The following is a 21,008-nucleotide window of genomic DNA, read 5'->3' on the forward strand; positions in this document are numbered from 1 at the left end:
GTCAACACTGATCCCTCTTGTGGCAGCAAATGGAACTGCCAGAGTTCTCTTCTTTGGCATTACCTGACAGGAACTGTGTTTTGAAAGCAGATCGGGTCAACACAGTGGCCACAGTCCCAATTGTGAAATAATCTCTGGCTCCAGTTAAAACCCCATCGGGGGTTGCAGTCCTCCGATCTAAAATCAGAGCGCTCTTCAATACGATTACAACACGTCTGTCTGCCTGTCTGTCTGCCTGCACACCAGTGATCATTATTTTGTTTGCAAAGTCTTTTTTTTTTTTTTTTTTTTTTACCTGGCTGCTTGGTATTTTGACAGAAATCCTCCCATTTTCACAGTTTGGAGGGATGTGGCTCTGGTCTGTTTTCTGTGGTAAATTTGCACACGGAGAAGAAGAGGAAGCTCCACACAAATTAAAGCTTGCAAATCTATTTATTTTCACAGACACCTCCCAGCTCTCTAAAGCACCACCCCCTAACACTCAAACGAGGCACTATGTTTCACTCCTGTCACTGACAGATTAACACCCAGCAAATAATGAACCGCAGATGACCCCAGTGCACACGCAGGCAGGACATTGGAACAGGAGGTCGGGCAAAAAAGTGAAAAAGGAGGGAGATTTGATCCTTTGGGTGGGTTAAAAATGTGCAAGGTTTCCACAGGTGGGCAGGATGAACAGGCGTGCTCAGATATCGCAGTCCTGTTATGCACCTCCCGAGACGGAACCTGAAAACAGAAATCATACCGATGTTAGATGATTAAACGGTAGGTTAAATAGTGTGATTTTCTAGTTGACTACTGTACCTTCTTCACTTTTAGATTCTTTTTTTGGATGCCTAAATTTGGGTTCCATTTCAGCTTCGTCTTAACATTTTGTGTCCACCGTCCCTCTCAAGTGGCTGCTACCGCAAGAAACCGAGATAGCTGACCAGCTAACATTTGTTAATTAGGTCCACACTAAAAAGTAACGGGTAACGTTGGGCCAATCCAGCAAGCAGCTAGCAAAGAAATGTAGCCAACACTGCTCATTTGCGACGGACTGGTAGCTGCGTGTACCTGCGTGTGCATGTCCACACGTGCAAGTGTGTGTGTACGTGTTGCTGTAGCCTATCAAAGTGCTGTGTCTGAATCTGCCTCCTAACAGCTGTCCTCAAAATATGTACTTTCTGTTAAGCATGCTGCTTACTGCTTAGTGTGTATGTTTTAGTGTGCGAGGGGCAGTATGTGAAAATATGCTCCACACTATTTCCCAGCCATGCTGTGGAAGTATTATGACATAACATAACAACATTTCCTGACTAAATTGAACCTAGCGCACTGATGACCTAAACACTAGATATCAGCCTTGTGGCCATGCTCACGTGTCGTTGCTATGAAAGGAAAATGTCAGCGTTAAGACAACGTTAAGCAGTTTTCCTGCTGCTACTGAACAACCCAGAACATTCACTGGACCTTCATTTCACACCACAGTTCAGATATGCGTTATCATCAACCTTCATTAATATATATTTTTAAAAATATTTTTAAAAAATTCTAACCAATCAGGTTCAGCGTGTGGAACACACTCAAAAACAAACTCTCCAGTTTTTTTCTAGGATGAATTTTAACCTTGAAGGGGAGCATGAGCACTTTTTTCTGAATTGAAGTTAATGAAATTCACTGTTCAGCCCAATATGTCTGTGAATGAACGGAGCATGCACCTTAAACTTCAGGTGAAACTAGAAATACTCGCGTCGCGGTTGTATGCCTCCGCCAACCAGTAGTCAGTTTGGATATAAAATATCATCACGTCTTCATTTTATCCTATAAGACATTTGTGTGAAACTTTGTCATAATTAGTGTATGAATTCTTGAGTTATGGCCAAAAACGTGTTTTGTGAGGTCACAGTGACCTTGACCTTTGACCACCAAAATCTAATCAGTTCATCCTTAAGTCCAAGTGGACATTTGTGCCAAATTTGAAGAAATTCCCTCAAGGCGTTCCTGAGATATCTCGTTCACGAGAATCGGGACAAACGGAAGGACGGACGGACGGACGGACAGACGGACAACCCGAAAACATAATGCCTCTGGCCACGGAGGCATAAAAATATTCTGTTGAATTGTCCATGAAGGAAAGCAACAGAGCACCCCCTGGTGGAGATCAGTTGGAATGTCTCACTTACTCCAGTTCTAAGAATATTTAATTTTTAGTGAATGTTTCTGATTGGGTCTGACAGTTTTGTGTACAATGAAGAATATTTTAGATACTTACAAAATTTTAAGACAACCTGCCAGAGCACCGATGGGCTCATGTTTGTAATTGTGAAAATGCACTTAAAAGCTGCAAGTAACTTGTACAGCAATGTTGTACTACCAGAGGGTTTACAGACGAACAGGCCAATTTAATAGCCTTTCATCACAGTTATAAAGGAAAAACTGAATTCTATTCCATGTTGGTAGTTCTTTCCTTCTCAGTTTTTAATCGGTGCAACCTCTTCACCAGAGCTGTAAACGTGTTTGTATGCCTACTTCATAATGAAACATTTTAATCCATGCCATTATTTAAACATTTCTGAAATAATAACATTCGACAGAAAAAACTTGTAAAAGAACTTGCTGCTGCCCTCTAACGTTTGAACAATCATTTCTGCATTCCACTCTGCCCCCCCCCCCTCCCCCCAATCGTGATATCGGAGTACCTCTTTCGAGGTACTGCTATGTCATATAGGTATCAATCAAGATATCCAGCCAGAAAATTGTTGCTGCCCACAAATATGTTTATGAAAACATTTGAAGCAAGAATTAGGCCATGTAATTGCTGAATCCTGACTCATATCTGAGCTGCCTTGGCTAGTCTGACAGTTCGATTCGAGCTTCATGAGCCAGGTGCAGCTATGCTGTACTAATTCATTTGCATATAGAATACGATACCAGACATTATGCAGCTCTCTGGTAGTGAGAAAAGCCTGAAGGCTTCTAAAATATCTTTCATTGCACACAACAATGCTCTGGTTCAATTAAAAAAAACACAAGAAAATGAAAGCACATTTTAAAAAATCCAGAAAGTGAACTTTCCGTTTAAATTCCTGTTCACAATACGAACTTGAAATGCACAGGAAGAGAAAAAGTGTAAAGCTTATCTTACACCTGAGGGAAAATTCCTCTATCAGTGCTTTAGCCAGTATTCATTACGGAATATGATGTCAAGGGCCATCTGGGAGACGTGTGAGGCCAAGCCAGCAATGCGAGGCCATTATCATGGTGCACAGCAAACACATGCGAGGGGAGCGTATCTATGTTCCCAGGGTCCTATGTTCCCCAGTTCAATATTCTGTCAACACACATTAACCCTCCTATTGTGTTCGGGTCAAATTTGACCCATTTCAAGTAAAAATATTTCATAAATATTATTTCGTTTTTTTTTTATTATTGGAACAAGGCTTCAAAACAGCTATATGAACACAACAAAAACCAATGCTTATCATTTTATTTGATTGTTAGAGCTGGGGAACACAGGACCCTGGGAAAATAGGAATGACCCCCATGCAAGACCGTTGGCAGCCACAAAAACATGGCTGTCTTTCTCAGACGTGATGCATTCTCAAAAAAGGTATGGTGGGTGAAAAGTACCAGGTCTAGATTCCCTGACTAAGAATAAAGCCCAGCCTATACGCACGTAGCCATCAAGGGACTTGCATGAGAGACTGGTGGCAATGTATGGATAGCCTAAAGGGTCAAAATTATGCCTGAAACTCGACGTGTTTTACTTCAAAAAGCAGTGTAAAAAATGCACAAATGAATTTAGCGTGACAACTATTAACACAAAGGAATTTTTAAGCTTTCCAGCTGATGGCATTGTGCTGATATCTCCCTGAATATCGTAAGGACTCTGAGAGATACCACAATATTCTGTGAGATACGAACATTAAAACTGCAGATGTCTTTGTAACATAATTGTGTGGAGATTCCTACCAGAGCAGGTGACTCCAGCATCTTCATGGTGTCCGCAGTTGTGGATCCCCAACCCACTGTGGCTACACTGGTCCAGAGACTCTTCAGTACCAGAACATCCCAGGTCATCCAGCGTGATTTGGCCGGTACCTTCCCCAAAATGGGCGGATCCAGGAGCCTCTACTGCCTCCCCACAATCTATCTGTCTGCAGACCACGTGGGCATCACTTAGATCCCACCCGTCATCACACACTGTCCCCCACTGTCCTGCGTAGTACACCTCCACCCTTCCAGAGCAGCGGTCAGGCCCATCAACCATGCGCAGTGAGAAGGAGCTGTCTGCAGTGGACACACATTAGAGAGCAAACACCATGAAAAGAGACCATACAACAGCTTTCATACTACTGCACATAGCCAAAATTCACTACACCTTCAATTCCACAAAGCAAATATATGAGATTTCATCATCCTTTATGAACTCTTTAAAATTTTTCATCAGTTCAGCTAAGAAGTTCCAACAACAAACTCCATAAAACACAACTCTTCCCAGTTTCATTCTAGGATCAATGGTAACCTTAAAGTGTAAAATTGGAGGAATATTAAACAAATTTCAATTACGAATCTCAGTCAAAGAATTAAACTGTTGAGAAGAATATTCATGAATTTATCTGTTAAAAGTTGTTTGTCAGTTACAGAACTGATTCACCTGACTTTCTACTGTTTCTGCATAAATTGAACACACATGGTCAACTTGAGATGAGAAAACATTGTTTCACTACACATGGATGGAATCGGGAACAAGACATTCACATATCAATTTGGCCTGAGAAGAGCTTTATACCTCACTTCACTTTTATAATTAAATGTAGAGTTTAAGAATGCACTATCCCCTCCCAGCCCTGTCTGAAGACTGCATTGACTCACTGTTGGATGAGGGAGATGCTGTAGATTGATAGTTGACTGAACTGTCTGTGAAGGATCAGACAAAGTTATTAGAGTGCCCCCAGGTGGAGACAATTTCAGATACAAAAAAGATCCAATTTTCCCATTATTCTCTAATTTATTCAAGTTAAATGGCAGGAAATAAAGATTTTTCATGAAATTAAAGGGATCTTGGAGTAAGACAAACATGAACTCATTAATGCAGAGTATGGTGAATGATACAATGACATTGTCCATTGAATGCTAATACATTCATGAAAATCAACAAACATTAAAACTGCAGATGTCTTTGTAACATAATTCTGTGGAGATTCCTACCAGAGCAGGTGACTCCAGCATCTTCAGAATGAGCGCAGTTGTGGATCCCCAACCCACTGTGGCTACACTGGTCCAGAGACTCTTCAGTACCAGAACATCCCAGGTCATCCAGCGTGATTTGGCCGCTACCTTCTCCAAAATGGGCTGTTCCAGGAGCATCTACTGCCTCCCCACAATCTAGCTGTCTGCAGACCACGTGGGCATCACTTAGATCCCACCCGTCATCACACACTGTCCCCCACTGTCCTGCGTAGTACACCTCCACCCTTCCAGAGCAGCGGTCAGGGCCATCAACCAAGCGCAGTGAGAAGGAGCTGTCTGCAGTGGACACATATTAGAGAGCGAACACCATGAAAAGAGACCATACAACAGCTTTCATATTACTGCACATACCAAAAGGTTAACTACACCTTCAATGACCACAAAGCAAATATATGAGATTCATCATCCTTTATGAATTTGTTGAAAATTTTTTATCCGTTGAGGCTATCATAGTTCCAGCAACAAATTCTCTGAAACACCAACTCTTCCCAGTTTCATTCTAGGATCAATTTAACCTTGGAAATTGGAGGAATATAAACACATTTATTTCGAATCTCAGCAGGAATTGAAATGTTGAGAAAATATTCATGCATTATCTTTAAAAGTTTTTGTCACTTCAGAACTGATTCACCTGACTTTCTACTGTTTCTGCATAAATTGAACACACATGGTCAACTTGAGATGAGAAAACATTGTTTCACTGCACATGGATGGGATCGGGAGCAAGACATTCACATATCAATTTGGCCTGAGTAGAGCTTTATACCTTACTTCACTTTTATAATTAAATGTAGAGTTTAAGAATGCACTATCCCCTCCCAGCCCTGTCGTGAAGACTGCATTGACTCACTGTTGGATGAGGGAGATGCTGTAGATTGATAGTTGGCTGAACTGTCTGTGAAGGATCAGACAAAGTTCATTAGAGTGCCCCCTGGTGGAGACAATTTCAGATAAAAAAAGAACCAATTTTCCCATTATTCTCTAATTTATTCAAGTGAAATGGCAGGAAATAAGATTTTTCATGAAATTAAAGGGATCTTGGAGTAAGACAAACATGAACTCATTAATGCAGAGTATGGCAAATGATACAATGACATTGTCCATTGAATGCTAATACATTCATGGAAATCAACAAACATTAAAACTGCAGATGTCTTTGTAACATAATTCTGTGGAGATTCCTACCAGAGCAGGTGACTCCAGCATCTTCAGAATGAGCGCAGTTGTGGATCCCCAACCCACTGTGGCTACACTGGTCCAGAGACTCTTCAGTACCAGAACATCCCAGGTCATCCAGCGTGATTTGGCCGCTACCTTGCCCAAAATGGGCTATTCCAGGAGCATCTACTGCCTCCCCACAATCTAGCTGTCTGCAGACCACGTGGGCATCACTTAGATCCCACCCGTCATCACACACTGTCCCCCACTGTCCTGCGTAGTACACCTCCACCCTTCCAGAGCAGCGGTCAGGGCCATCAACCAAGCGCAGTGAGAAGGAGCTGTCTGCAGTGGACACACATTAGAGAGCAAACACCATATAAAGAGTCCAAACAACAGCTTTCATACTACTGAACATAGCAAAACATTCACTGCACCTTCAATTACCACAACCCAAATATATGAGTTTCATCATCCTTTATGAATTCCTTTAAATATTTTTTATCAGTTCTGGCAAAGATAGTTCCAACAACAAACTCCCTAAAACAAAAACTCTTCCCAGTTTCATTCTGGGATCAATTGTAACCTGAAACTGGAGGAATATGAACGACATTTTATTTTGAATCTCAACCACGGAATTGAATTGTTGAGAAAAATATTCATGCATTCATCTTTAAAAGGGTTGTTCGTCGACTTCAGAACCGATTCACCTGACTTTATACCGTCTGTGCAAGAATTGAACACACATGGTCAACTTGAGATGAGAAAACATTGTTTCACTGCACATGGATGGAATCGGGAGCAAGACATTCACATATCAATTTGGCCTGAGTAGAGCTTTATACCTCACTTCACTTTTATAATTAAATGTAGAGTTTAAGAATGCACTATCCTCTCCCAGCCCTGTCGTGAAGACTGCATTGACTCACTGTTAGATGAGGAAGATGCTGTAGATTGATTGTTGACTGAACTGTCTGTGAAGGATCAGACAAAGTTCATTAGAGTGCCCCCTGGTGGAGACAATTTCAGATACAAAAAAGATCCAATTTTCCCATTATTCTCTAATTCATTCAAGTTATGGCAGAAATAAAGATTTTCATGAAATTAAAGGGATCTTGGCAGTAAGACAACACATGAAACTCATTAATGCAGAGTATGGTGAATGTACAATGACATTGTCCATTGAATGCTAATACATTCATGAAATCCAAACATTAAAACATTAACGAACTGCAGATTGTCTTGTACATATTCCTGAGATTCCTACCAGAGCAGGTGACTCCAGCATCTTCATGGTGTCCGCAGTTGTGGATCCCCAACCCACTGTGGCTACACTGGTCCAGAGACTCTTCAGTACCAGAACATCCCAGGTCATCCAGTGTGATTTGGCCGCTACCTGGCCCAAAATGAGCTGTTCCAGGAGCATCTACTGCCTCCCCACAATCTAGCTGTCTGCAGACCACGTGGGCATCATTTAGTTCCCACCAGTCATCACACACTGTCCCCCACTGTCCTGCGTAGTACACCTCCACCCTTCCAGAGCAGCGGTCAGGGCCATCAACCAAGCGCAGTGAGAAGGAGCTGTCTGCAGTGGACACACATTAGAGAGCAAACACCATGAAAAGAGACCAAACAACAGCTTTCATATTACTGCACATAGCAAAACATTCACTGCACCTTCAATTACCACAACCCAAATATGTGAGTTTCATCATCCTTTATCAATTCCTTTCAATATTTTTTATCAGTTCAAGCTAAGATAGTTCCAACAACAAACTTTCTAAAACAAAAACTCTTCGCTGTTTCATTCTAGGATCAATGGTACCCTCAAAGTGTAAAATTTGAGGAATATTAAACAAATTTCAATTCAAAATCTCAGTCATAGAATTAAACTGTTGAGAAGAATATTCATGAATTTATCTTTTAAAAGTTGTTTGTCAATATCAGAACTGATTCACCTGACTTTCTACTGTCTCTGCATGAATTGAACATGCATGGTCAACTTGAGATGAGAAAACATTGTTTCACTACACATGGATGGAATCGGGAACAAGACATTCACATATCAATTTGGCCTGAGAAGAGCTTTATACCTCACTTCACTTTTATAATTAAATGTAGAGTTTAAGAATGCACTATCCCCTCCCAGCCCTGTCGTGAAGACTGCATTGACTCACTGTTGGATGAGGGAGACGCTGTAGATTGATAGTTGACTGAACGCTCTGTTTAGGATCAAACAAAGTTATTAGAGTGCCCCCTGGTGGAGACAATTTCAGATACAAAAAAGATCCAATTTTCCCATTATTCTCTAATTTATTCAAGTTAAATGGCAGGAAATAAAGATTTTTCATGAAATTAAAGGGATCTTGGAGTAAGACAAACATGAACTCATTAATGCAGAGTATGGTGAATGATACAATGACATTGTCCATTGAATGCTAATACATTCATGGAAATCAACGAACATTAAAACTGAAAATGTCTTTGTAACATAATTGTGTGGAGATTCCTACCAGAGCAGGTGACTCCAGCATCTTCATGGTGTCCGCAGTTGTGGATCCCCAACCCACTGTGGCTACACTGGTCCAGAGACTCTTCAGTACCAGAACATCCCAGGTCATCCAGTGTGATTTGGCCGCTACCTGGCCCAAAATGAGCTGTTCCAGGAGCATCTACTGCCTCCCCACAATCTAGCTGTCTGCAGACCACGTTGGCATCACTTAGATCCCACCCGTCATCACACACTGTCCCCCACTGTCCTGCGTAGTACACCTCCACCCTTCCAGAGCAGCGGTCAGGCCCATCAACCAAGCGCAGTGAGAAGGAGCTGTCTGCAGTGGATACAAATTAGAGAGCAAACACCATATAAAGAGTCCAAACAACAGCTTTCATACTACTGCACATAGCAAAACATTCACTGCACCTTCAATTACCACAACCCAAATATATGAGTTTCATCATCCTTTATGAACTCCTTTAAATATTTTTCATCAGTTCAAGCTAAGATAGTTCCAACAACAAACTCTAAACACAAAACTCTTCCCAGTTTCATTCTAGGATCAATGGTAACCTTAAAGTGTAAAATTGGAGGAATATTAAACAAATTTCAATTACGAATCTCAGTCAAAGAATTAAACTGTTGAGAAGAATATTCATGAATTTATCTGTTAAAAGTTGTTCGTCAACTTCAGAACCGATTCACCTGACTTTATAACGTCTGTGCGAGAATTGAACACACATGGTCAACTTGAGATGAGAAAACATTGTTTCACTGCACATGGATGGGATCGGGAGCAAGACATTCACATATCAATTTGGCCTGAGTAGAGCTTTATACCTCACTTCACTTTTATAATTAAATGTAGAGTTTAAGAATGCACTATCCTCTCCCAGCCCTGTCGTGAAGACTGCATTGACTCACTGTTAGATGAGGAAGATGCTGTAGATTGATTGTTGACTGAACTGTCTGTGAAGGATCAGACAAAGTTTATTAGAGTGTTCCCTGGTGGAGACAATTTCAGATACAAAAAAGATCCAATTTTCCCATTATTCTCTAATTTATTCAAGTTAAATGGCAGGAAATAAAGATTTTTCATGAAATTAAAGGGATCTTGGAGTAAGACAAACATGAACTCATTAATGCAGAGTATGGCAAATGATACAATGACATTGTCCATTGAATGCTAATACATTCATGGAAATCAACGAACATTATAACTGCAAATGTCTTTGTAACATAATTGTGTGGAGATTCCTACCAGAGCAGGTGACTCCAGCATCTTCATGGTGTCCGCAGTTGTGGATCCCCAACCCACTGTGGCTACACTGGTCCAGAGACACTTCAGTACCAGAACATCCCAGGTCATCCAGTGTGATTTGGCCGCTACCTGGCCCAAAATGGGCTGTTCCAGGAGCATCTACTGCCTCCCCACAATCTAGCTGTCTGCAGACCACGTTGGCATCACTTAGATCCCACCCGTCATCACACACTGTCCCCCACTGTCCTGCGTAGTACACCTCCACCCTTCCAGAGCAGCGGTCAGGCCCATCAACCAAGCGCAGTGAGAAGGAGCTGTCTGCAGTGGACACACATTAGAGAGCGAACACCATGAAAAGAGACCATAAAACAGTTTTCATACTACTGCACATAGCAAAACATTCACTGCACCTTCAATTACCACAAGCCAAATATATGAGTTTCATCATCCTTTATGAACTCCTTTAAATATTTTTCATCAGTTCAAGCTAAGATAGTTCCAACAACAAACTTTCTAAAACAAAAACTCTTCGCTGTTTCATTCTAGGATCAATGGTACCCCCAAAGTGTAAAATTAGAGGAATATTAAACAAATTTCAATTCAAAATCTCAGTCATAGAATTAAACTGTTGAGAAGAATATTCATGAATTTATCTTTTAAAAGTTGTTTGTCAATTTCAGAACTGATTCACCGGACTTTCTACTATCTCTGCATGAATTGAACGTGCATGGTCAACTTGAGATGAGAAAATATTGTTTGACTAGACATGGATGGAATGGGGAACAAGACATTCACATATCGATTTGGCCTGAGAAGAGCTTTATACCTCACTTCACTTTTATAATTAAATGCAGAGTTTAAGAATGCACTATCCTCTCCCAGCCCTGTCGTGAAGACTGCATTGACTCACTGTTAGATGAGGAAGATGCTGTAGATTGATTGTTGACTGAACTGTCTGTGAAGGATCAGACAAAGTTTATTAGAGTGTTCCCTGGTGGAGACAATTTCAGATACAAAAAAGATCCAATTTTCCCATTATTCTCTAATTTATTCAAGTTATGAAAATAAAGGGATATTGGAGTAAGACAAACATGAACTCTTAATGCAGAATATGGTGAATGCTGCAATTATATTTTCAGCTGAATGCTAACACATTCATGGAAATGAATGAACATTAAAACTGAAGATGTCTTTGTAATGTAATTGTGCAGAGATTCATACCAGAGCAGGTGACTCCGGCATCTTCATGGTGTCCGCAGTTGTGGATCCCCAACCCACTGTGGCTACACAGGTCCAGAGACTCTTCAGTACCAGAACATCCCAGGTCATCCAGTGTGATTTGGCCGCTACCTGCCCCAAAATGGGCTGTTCCAGGAGCATCTACTGCCTCCCCACAATCTAGCTGTCTGCAGACCACGTGGGCATCACTTAGATCCCACCCGTCATCACACACTGTCCCCCACTGTCCTGCGTAGTACACCTCCACCCTTCCAGAGCAGCGGTCAGGGCCATCAACCAAGCGCAGTGAGAAGGAGCTGTCTGCAGTGGACACACATTAGAGAGCGAACACCATGAAAAGAGACCATACAACAGCTTTCATATTACTGCACATAACAAAACATTCACTGTACCTTAAATATATTTTATCAGTTCTGGCAAAGATGGTTCCAACCACAAACTCTCTAAAACAAAAACTCTTCCCAGTTTCATTCTAGGATCAATTGTAACCTGAAACTGGAGGAATATAAAAGACATTTTATTCTGAATCTCAATCATGGAATTTAATTGTTGTGAAGAATATTCATGCATTTATCTTTTAAAAGTTGTTCGTGAACATCATAACTGATTCACCTGACTTTCAACTGTCTGTCTATGAATTGAACATGCATGGTCAACTTGAGATGAGAAAATATTGTTTGACTGCACATGGATGGAATTGGGAAAAAGACATTCACATATCGATTCGGCCTTAGAAGAGCTTTATACCTCACTTTTATAATTAAATGTAGAGTTTAAGAAAGCACTATCCCCTCCCAGCCCAGTCGTGAAGACTGCATTGACTCACTGTTAGAGGAGGAAGATGCTGTAGATTGATTGTTGGCTGAGCTGTCTGTGAAGGATCAGACAGAGTTCATTAGAGTGCCCCCTGGTGGAGACAATTTCAGATACAAAAAAGATCCCATTTTCCCATTATTCTCTAATTTATTCAAACTAAATGGCAGGAAATAAAGATTTTTCATGAAATTAAAGGGATCTTGCAGTAAGACAAACATGAACTCATCAATGCAGAGTATGGTGAATGATACAATGACATTTTCAATTGAATGTGAATAAATTCATGGAAATCAATGAACATTAAAACTGCAGACATCTTTGTAACGTAATTGTGCAGATTCCTACCAGAGCAGGTGACCCCAGCATCTTCATGGTGTCCGCAGTTGTGGATCCCCAACCCACTGTGGCTACACTGGTGCAGAGACCCTTCTGTACCAGAACATCCCAGGTCATCCAGTGTGATTTGGCCGCTACCTTGCCCAAAATGGGCTATTCCAGGAGCATCTACTGCCTCCCCACAATCTAGCTGTCTGCAGACCACGCGGGCATCACTTAGATCCCACCCGTCATCACACACTGTCCCCCACTGTCCTGCGTAGTACACCTCCACCCTTCCAGAGCAGCGGTCAGGGCCATCAACCAAGCGCAGTGAGAAGGAGCCGTCTGCAGTGGACACACATTAGAGAGCAAACACCATGAAAAGAGACCATAAAACAGCTTTCATACTACTGCACATACCAAAACATTCACTGCACCGTCAATTACCACAAGCCAAATATATGAGTTTCATCATACTTCATGAACTCCTTTAAATACTTTTCATCAGTTCAGACCAAAAGGATTAAGACAACACACTGTCAGACAAACAGTTTCATTCTAGGATGAATACGTTCAAGGATTGATTTGAACTGGCAAGACCTTTAAATCTCACTTTAATTTGAGATAAAATTACAGTTTAATATGCACTCCCCCCCAAACCCTGTAATGAAGCATTGACTCACTGTTAGATGAGGTAGAGCTGCCTGTGAAGGGAAGAGACAGAGATCATCATTTCATTTTTCCTCACTGTTTTTGATTGACGCAGTCAGATTTGTGTGCAATGAAGCATATTCTAGACACTCGTAGAAGCTTCCGTAGACCTTCTAGCTTTACCATGGTTCTAGCTATACCATGTCCAGGGGCATCAACAGATTCATGGCTGTAAGCAATAAAATACACTTCAAATACCTCCAGGCAGCTTCTACAGTGACATTATGCTTCCAGAGGCTTTAAACATGGACATATTATAGCCCTAAATTACCATTTTGAGCATAGAAATACATTTTCATTTCATATCAGTCCTACGTTCCTTCATAGTTCATGTGTGGAACAAACTGTTCTCTCCCAAAATTATGAACCAGAGTGTTTATACTTCAGATGTAGCTGGACTGGCCAAGGGGTAGGGACCACGCTGCCTGGTCTTGTATGCCTAACAGTAGAGATGCGACTTCAAAATACAAACTGAAGCTACGATTAGGTCCAACTTTGAATCAGAATAGAGTTTAAGCTTGGCCGCCATTATTCAATCGAGCTAGAATTTATGGATTAAGTGTTGCAGCAGAGGCTGAGAGGTCAAAGATGGAAGGTGAACAGACATGCTTGACATCTCTTTTGTGGATGACTACCCACACTTTCATTAGATCTGGACTGTCTGAGGGTAGTTCCCGAAACTATTATGAAGATTTTCTTATCATCATTTTCCCTACAAGTAGGACTTGCCCAAAAAGAAACCTCTGTCTGTCCTTGTAGATTGGCTTCTGCTTTGAGATCCTTGTCTAGATGCTGACATCTCATTTAGAGATGACTACCCACACTATCATTAGATCTGGACTATCTGAGGGTAGTTCCTGAAACTATTATGAAGATGTTTTTATCATCATTTTCCCTACAAGTAGGACTTTACCAAAAAGAAACCTCTGTCTATTCTTGTAGTTTGGCTTCTGCTTAGAGATCCTTCTCTAGCGTTTAGTACTATTCACACCAGAAGCTGTGTCATTGCTATCCTTGAGCGTGGCAATTGCAGGCTGAAGGCATGTAAATTTTTATTGGACAGCTCTCCAATGTATATCAGCAATTTTTGAACCTCGATATCTCCACCGATATCTCAATGCCATTTCATAGGTGGACTACAATCGCTATGGGCTTGCTAAGTTACACCAACGTAGTAATGGTGTAACTTAGGGTAACTAAGTTACACCATTACTACGTTGTGGATATACCCCTTAAAACCTAGAATTAAAAATGTGCTTAATTTTCTTTTGCGTAAACATATCTCAATTTAAATCCAACGGACCCCAACAACCCCACTCATTCTGACTATCCTTTTGAGACAGGTGCATTTTTTTTTTTTTTCCATCGCTGCAGATTGTCTAACATTTTAATGAGTCCTCAAAATGCAACATTTTGATGATGTCCAGAGATTTAACATGAGGAGACACAGTGCTAACTTATAAAACAGGCTTGCTTCACCAAGTTTTAATAGTTTAATTCCATCGTTCTAAAGGTATGCAGAGAATGAACAATGATGCAATGTTTTCAGTAGAATGTGAATAAATTCATGGAAATCAACAAATATTAAAACTGCAGATCACTTTGTAACATAATTGTGCAGATCCCTACCAGAGCAGGTGACTCCGGCATCTTCATGGTGTCCGCAGTTGTGGATCCCCAACCCACTGTGGCTACACTGGTGCAGAGACTCTTCAGTACCAGAACATCCCAGGTCATCCAGCGTGATTTGGCCACCACCTTGCCCAAAATGGGCTGTTCCAGGAGCATCTACTGCCTCCCCACAATCCAGCTGTCTGCAGACCACGTGGGCATCACTTAGATCCCACCCGTCATCACACACTGTCCCCCACTGTCCTGCGTAGTACACCTCCACCCTTCCAGAGCAGCGGTCAGGGCCATCAACCAAGCGCAGTGAGAAGGAGCTGTCTGCAGTGGACACACATTAGAGAGCGAACACCATAAAAAGAGACCATACAACAGCTTTCATACTACTGCACATAGCAAAACATTCACTGCAACTTCAATGACCACAAACCAAATATATGAGATTCAACATACTTCATGAACTCCTTTAAATACTTTTCATCAGTTCAGACCAAAAGGATTAAGACAACACACTGTCAGACAAACAGTTTCATTCTAGGATGAATACGTTCAAGGATTGATTTGAACTGGCAAGATCTTTAAATCTCACTTTAATTTGAGATAAAATTACAGTTTAATATGCACTCCCCCCCAAACCCTGTAATGAAGCATTGACTCACTGTTGGATGTGGTAGAGCTGCCTGTGAAGGAAAGAGAGAGAGATCATCATTCCATTTTTCTTTACTGTTTTTGATTGACAGTCAGATTTGTGTGCAATGAAGCATATTCTAGACACTCGTAGAAGCTTCTGTAGACCTTCTAGCTTTACCATGGTTCTAGCTATACCATGTCCAGGGGCATCAACAGATTCATGGCTGTAAGCAATAAAATACACTTCAAATACCTCCAGGCAGCTTCTACAGTGACATTATGCTTCCAGCGGCTTTAAACATGGACATATTATAGCCCTAAATTATCATTTTGAGCAGAGAAATACATTTAAATTTCATATCAGTCCTACGTTCCTTCATATTTCATGAGCAGAACAAACTCTTCTCTCCAAAAATTATGGACCAGAGAGTTTATACTTCAGATGTAGCTGGACTGGCCAAGGGGTAGGGACCATGCTGCCTGGTCTTGTATGCCTAACAGTAGAGAGGCTACTTAAAAATACAAACTGAAGCTACGATTAGGTCCAACTTTGAATCAGAATAGAGTGTATTCTTGGCCGCCATTATTCTTTCGAGCTAGAATTTATGGATTAAGAGTTGCAGCAGAGGCTGAGAGGTCAAAGATGGAAGGTGAACAGACATGCTTGACATCTCTTTTGTGGATGACTACCCACACTTTCATTAGATCTGGACTGTCTGAGGGTAGTTCCCGAAACTATTAAGAAAATTTTCTTATCATCATTTTCCCTACAAGTAGGACTTGCCCAAAAAGAAACCACTGTCTGTCCTTGTAGATTGGCTTCTGCTTTGAGATCCTTGTCTAGATGCTGACATCTCATTTAGAGATGACTACCCACACTATCATTAGATCTGGACTGTCTGAGGGTAGTTCCTGAAACTATTATGAAGATGTTTTTATCATCATTTTCCCTACAAGTAGGACTTGACCAAAAAGAAACCTCTGTCTATTCTTGTAGCTTGGCTTCTGCTTTGAGATCCTTCTCTAGTGTGTAGTACTATTCACACCAGAAGCTTTGTCATTGCTATCCTTGAGCGTGGCAATTGCAGGCTGAATGCATGTAAATTTTTATTGGACAGCTCTCCACTGTAAATCAGCATTTTTTGAACCTCGATATCTCCACCGATATCGCAATTCCATTTCACAGGTGAACTACAATCGTTATGGACTTGCTAAGTTACACCAACATCGTAAGGGTGTAACTTAGTGTATAGCTAAGTTACACCATTACTACGTTGTGGATACCCCTTAAAACCTAGAATAAAAAATGTACTTAATTTTCTTTTGCTTAAACATAACTCAATTTAAATCCAATGAATCCCGACAACACCACTCATTCTGACGGTCATTTTGAGACATAGGTTTCACTACTACTTTCATCGCTGTAGATTTTCTTACATTTTAATGAGACCTCAAAATGCAACATTTTGATGATGTCCAGAGACTTAAAATGAGGAGACACAGTGCTAACTTATGAAACAGGCTTGCTTCACCAAGTTTTAATAGTTTAATTCCATCGTTCTAAAGGTATGCAGAGAATGAACAATGATGCAATGTTTTCAGTAGAATGTGAATAAATTCATGGAAATCAACAAATATTAAAACTGCAGATCTCTTTGTAACATAATTGTGCAGATCCCTACCAGAGCAGGTGACTCCGGCATCTTCATGGTGTCCGCAGTTGTGGATCCCCAACCCACTGTGGCTACACTGGTGCAGAGACTCTTCAGTACCAGAACATCCCAGGTCATCCAGCGTGATTTGGCCACCACCTTGCCCAAAATGGGCTATTCCAGGAGCATCTACTGCCTCCCCACAATCCAGCTGTCTGCAGACCACGTGGGCATCACTTAGATCCCACCCGTCATCACACACTGTCCCCCACTGTCCTGCGTAGTACACCTCCACCCTTCCAGAGCAGCGGTCAGGGCCATCAACCAAGCGCAGTGAGAAGGAGCTGTCTGCAGTGGACACACATTAGAGAGCGAACACCATAAAAAGAGACCATACAACAGCTTTCATACTACTGCACATAGCAAAACATTCACTGCAACTTCAATTGTCACAGCCCAAATATATGAGTTTCATCATACTTCATGAACTCCTTTAAATACTTTTCATCAGTTCAGACCAAAAGGATTAAGACAACACACTGTCAGACAAACAGTTTCATTCTAGGATGAATACGTTCAAGGATTGATTTGAACTGGCAAGATCTTTAAATCTCACTTTAATTTGAGATAAAATTACAGTTTAATATGCACTCCCCCCCAAACCCTGTAATGAAGCATTGACTCACTGTTGGATGTGGTAGAGCTGCCTGTGAAGGAAAGAGAGAGAGATCATCATTCCATTTTTCTTTACTGTTTTTGATTGACAGTCAGATTTGTGTGCAATTAAGTATATTCTAGACACTTATAGAAGTTTCCGTAGACCTTCTAGCTTTGCCATGGTTCTAGCTATACCATGTTCAGGGGCATCAACAGATTCATGGCTGTAAGCAATAAAATACACTTCAAATACCTCCAGGCAGCTTCTATACTGACATTATGCTCCCAGAGGCTTTAAACATGGACATATTATAGCCCTAAATTACCATTTTGAGCATAGAAATAGATTTTAATTTCATATCAGTCCTACGTTCCTTCATATTTCATGAGCGGAACAAACTGTTCTCTCCCAAAATTATGGACCAGAGAGTTTATACTTCAGATGTAGCTAGACTGGCCAAGGGGTACGAACCATGCTGCCTGGTCTTGTATGCCTAACAGTAGAGAGGCTACTTAAAAATACAAACTGAAGCTACGATTAGGTCCAACTTTGAATCAGAATAGAGTTTAAGCTTGGCCGCCATTATTCATTCGAGCTAGAATTTATGGATTGAGAGTTGCAGCAGTGGCTGAGAGGTCAAAGATGGAAGGTAAACAGACATGCTGACATCTCTTTTGTGGATGACTACCCACACTTTCATTAGATCTGGACTGTCTGAGGGTAGTTCCTGAAACTATTATGAAGATTTTCTTATCATCATTTTCCCTACAAGTAGGACTTGCCCAAAAAGAAACCTCTGTCTGTCCTTGTAGATTGGCTTCTGCTTTGAGATCCTTGTCTAGATGCTGACATCTCATTTAGAGATGACTACCCACACTATCATTAGATCTGGACTGTCTGAGGGTAGTTCCTGAAACTATTATGAAGATGTTTTTATCATCATTTTCCCTACAAGTAGGACTTTACCAAAAAGAAACCTCTGTCTATTCTTGTAGCTTGGCTTCTGCTTTGAGATCCTTCTCTAGTGTGTAGTACTATTCACACCAGAAGCTTTGTCATTGCTATCCTTGAGCGTGGCAATTGCAGGCTGAATGCATGTAAATTTTTATTGGACAGCTCTCCACTGTAAATCAGCATTTTTTGAACCTCGATATCTCCACCGATATCGCAATTCCATTTCACAGGTGGACTACAATCGTTATGGACTTGCTAAGTTACACCAACATCGTAAGGGTGTAACTTAGTGTATAGCTAAGTTACACCATTACTACGTTGTGGATACCCCTTAAAACCTAGAATAAAAAATGTACTTAATTTTCTTTTGCTTAAACATAACTCAATTTAAATCCAATGAATCCCGACAACACCACTCATTCTGACGGTCATTTTGAGACATAGGTTTCACTACTACTTTCATCGCTGTAGATTTTCTTACATTTTAATGAGACCTCAAAATGCAACATTTTGATGATGTCCAGAGACTTAAAATGAGGAGACACAGTGCTAACTTATGAAACAGGCTTGCTTCACCAAGTTTTAATAGTTTAATTCCATCGTTCTAAAGGTATGCAGAAAATGAACAATGATGCAATGTTTTCAGTATAATGTGAATGAATTCGTGGAAATCAACAAATATTAAAACTGCAGATATCTTTGTAACATATCAGATCCCTACCAGAGCAGGTGACTCCGGCATCTTCATGGTGTCCGCAGTTGTGCATCCCAAATCCACGGTGGCTACACTGGTGCAGAGACCCTTCTGTACCAGAACATCCCAGGTCATCCAGCGTGATTTGGCCGGTACCTTGCCCAAAATGGGCTATTCCAGGAGCACCTACTGCCTCCCCACAATCTAGCTGTCTGCAGACCACGTGGGCATCATTTAGATCCCACCCATCATCACACACTGTCCCCCACTGTCCTGCGTAGTACACCTCCACCCTTCCAGAGCAGCCGTCAGGGCCATCAACCAAGCGCAGTGAGAAGGAACTGTCTGCAGTGGACACACATTAGAGAGCAAACACCATCAAAAGAGACCATACAACAGCTTTCATACTACTGCACATAGCAAAACATTCACTGCATCTTCAATGACCACAAACCAAATATATGAGATTCAACATCCTTTATGAACTCCTTTAAATATTGTTATCAGTTCAGACCAAAAGGGTTAAGACAACACACCGTCAGAAAAACAGTTTCATTCTAGGATGAATACGTTCAAGGATTGATTTGAACTGGCAAGATCTTTAAATCTCACTTTAATTTCAGATAAAATTACAGTTTAAAATGCACCCCCCCCAAACCCTGTAATGAAGCATTGACTCACTGTTGGATGTGGTAGAGCTGCCTGTGAAGGAAAGAGACAGAGATCACCATTCCATTTTTCTTTACTGTTTTTGATTGACAGTCAGATTTGTGTGCAATGAAGTATATTCTAGACACTTATAGAAGTTTCCGTAGACCTTCTAGCTTTACCATGGTTCTAGCTATACCATGTTCAGGGGCATCAACAGATTCATGGCTGTAAGCAATAAAATACACTTCAAATACCTCCAGGCAGCTTCTATACTGACATTATGCTTCCAGAGGCTTTAAACATGGACATATTATAGCCCTAAATTACCATTTTGAGCATAGAAATACATTTTAATTTCATATCAGTCCTACGTTCCTTCATATTTCATAAGCGGAACAAACTGTTCTCTCCCAAAATTATGGACTAGAGAGTTTATACTTCAGATGTAGCTGGACTGGCCAAGGGGTAGGAACCATGCTGCCTGGTCTTGTATGCCTAACAGTAGAGAGGCTACTTAAAAATACAAACTGAAGCTATGATTAGGTCCAACTTTGAATCAAAATAGAGTTTAAGCTTGGCCGCCATTATTCTTTCGAGCTAGAATTTATGGATTAAGAGTTGCAGCAGAGGCTGAGAGGTCAAAGATGGAAGGTAAACAGACATGCTGACATCTCTTGTGGATGACTACCCACACTTTCATTAGATCTGGACTGTCTGAGGGTGGTTCGTAAAACTATTATGAAGATGTTCTTATCATCATTTTCCCTACAAGTAGGACTTGCCCAAAAATAAACCTCTGTCTATCCTTGTAGATTGGCTTCTGCTTAGAGATCCTTCTCTAGCGTTTAGTACTATTCACACCAGAAGCTGTGTCATTGCTATCCTTGAGCATGGCAGTTGCAGGCTGA

The 21,008-nt window shown here is 41.0% G+C and overlaps 1 protein-coding gene across 7 annotated transcripts in view; it reads right to left on the bottom strand.

The window, feature by feature from the left end:
- Positions 1 to 413: 413 nt before the first annotated feature.
- The window catches only part of LOC135234786 (deleted in malignant brain tumors 1 protein-like), a 29,760-nt gene continuing 9,165 nt past the window's right edge, over positions 414 to 21,008 (bottom strand). The window contains exons 9-31 of one of the 7 annotated variants that reach the window (XM_064299708.1): positions 20,131 to 20,151; positions 19,477 to 19,794; positions 17,830 to 17,850; positions 17,174 to 17,491; positions 15,521 to 15,541; positions 14,865 to 15,182; positions 13,208 to 13,228; positions 12,552 to 12,869; positions 12,217 to 12,261; positions 11,373 to 11,690; positions 11,062 to 11,106; positions 10,152 to 10,469; positions 9,815 to 9,859; positions 8,907 to 9,224; positions 8,571 to 8,615; positions 7,661 to 7,978; positions 7,323 to 7,367; positions 6,421 to 6,738; positions 6,086 to 6,130; positions 5,194 to 5,511; positions 4,858 to 4,902; positions 3,955 to 4,272; positions 414 to 726 (exon numbers count right to left, since the gene is read on the bottom strand). In XM_064299708.1, coding sequence (XP_064155778.1) covers positions 704 to 726; positions 3,955 to 4,272; positions 4,858 to 4,902; positions 5,194 to 5,511; positions 6,086 to 6,130; positions 6,421 to 6,738; positions 7,323 to 7,367; positions 7,661 to 7,978; positions 8,571 to 8,615; positions 8,907 to 9,224; positions 9,815 to 9,859; positions 10,152 to 10,469; positions 11,062 to 11,106; positions 11,373 to 11,690; positions 12,217 to 12,261; positions 12,552 to 12,869; positions 13,208 to 13,228; positions 14,865 to 15,182; positions 15,521 to 15,541; positions 17,174 to 17,491; positions 17,830 to 17,850; positions 19,477 to 19,794; positions 20,131 to 20,151 — 3,920 coding nt within the window. In that variant the 3' untranslated portion in view covers positions 414 to 703. Of the gene's footprint in view, positions 727 to 3,954; positions 4,273 to 4,857; positions 4,903 to 5,193; positions 5,512 to 6,085; positions 6,131 to 6,420; positions 6,739 to 7,322; positions 7,368 to 7,660; positions 7,979 to 8,570; positions 8,616 to 8,906; positions 9,225 to 9,814; positions 9,860 to 10,129; positions 10,470 to 11,061; positions 11,107 to 11,372; positions 11,691 to 12,216; positions 12,262 to 12,551; positions 12,870 to 13,207; positions 13,229 to 14,864; positions 15,183 to 15,520; positions 15,542 to 17,173; positions 17,492 to 17,829; positions 17,851 to 19,476; positions 19,795 to 20,130; positions 20,152 to 21,008 lie in introns of all 7 variants that reach the window. The other 6 variants (XM_064299711.1, XM_064299712.1, XM_064299710.1 and 3 more) reach the window with 6 other exon arrangements.

This window comes from Anguilla rostrata, chromosome 11 (genome assembly GCF_018555375.3).
Source record: "Anguilla rostrata isolate EN2019 chromosome 11, ASM1855537v3, whole genome shotgun sequence".
Classification (NCBI taxonomy): Eukaryota; Metazoa; Chordata; class Actinopteri; order Anguilliformes; family Anguillidae; genus Anguilla; species Anguilla rostrata.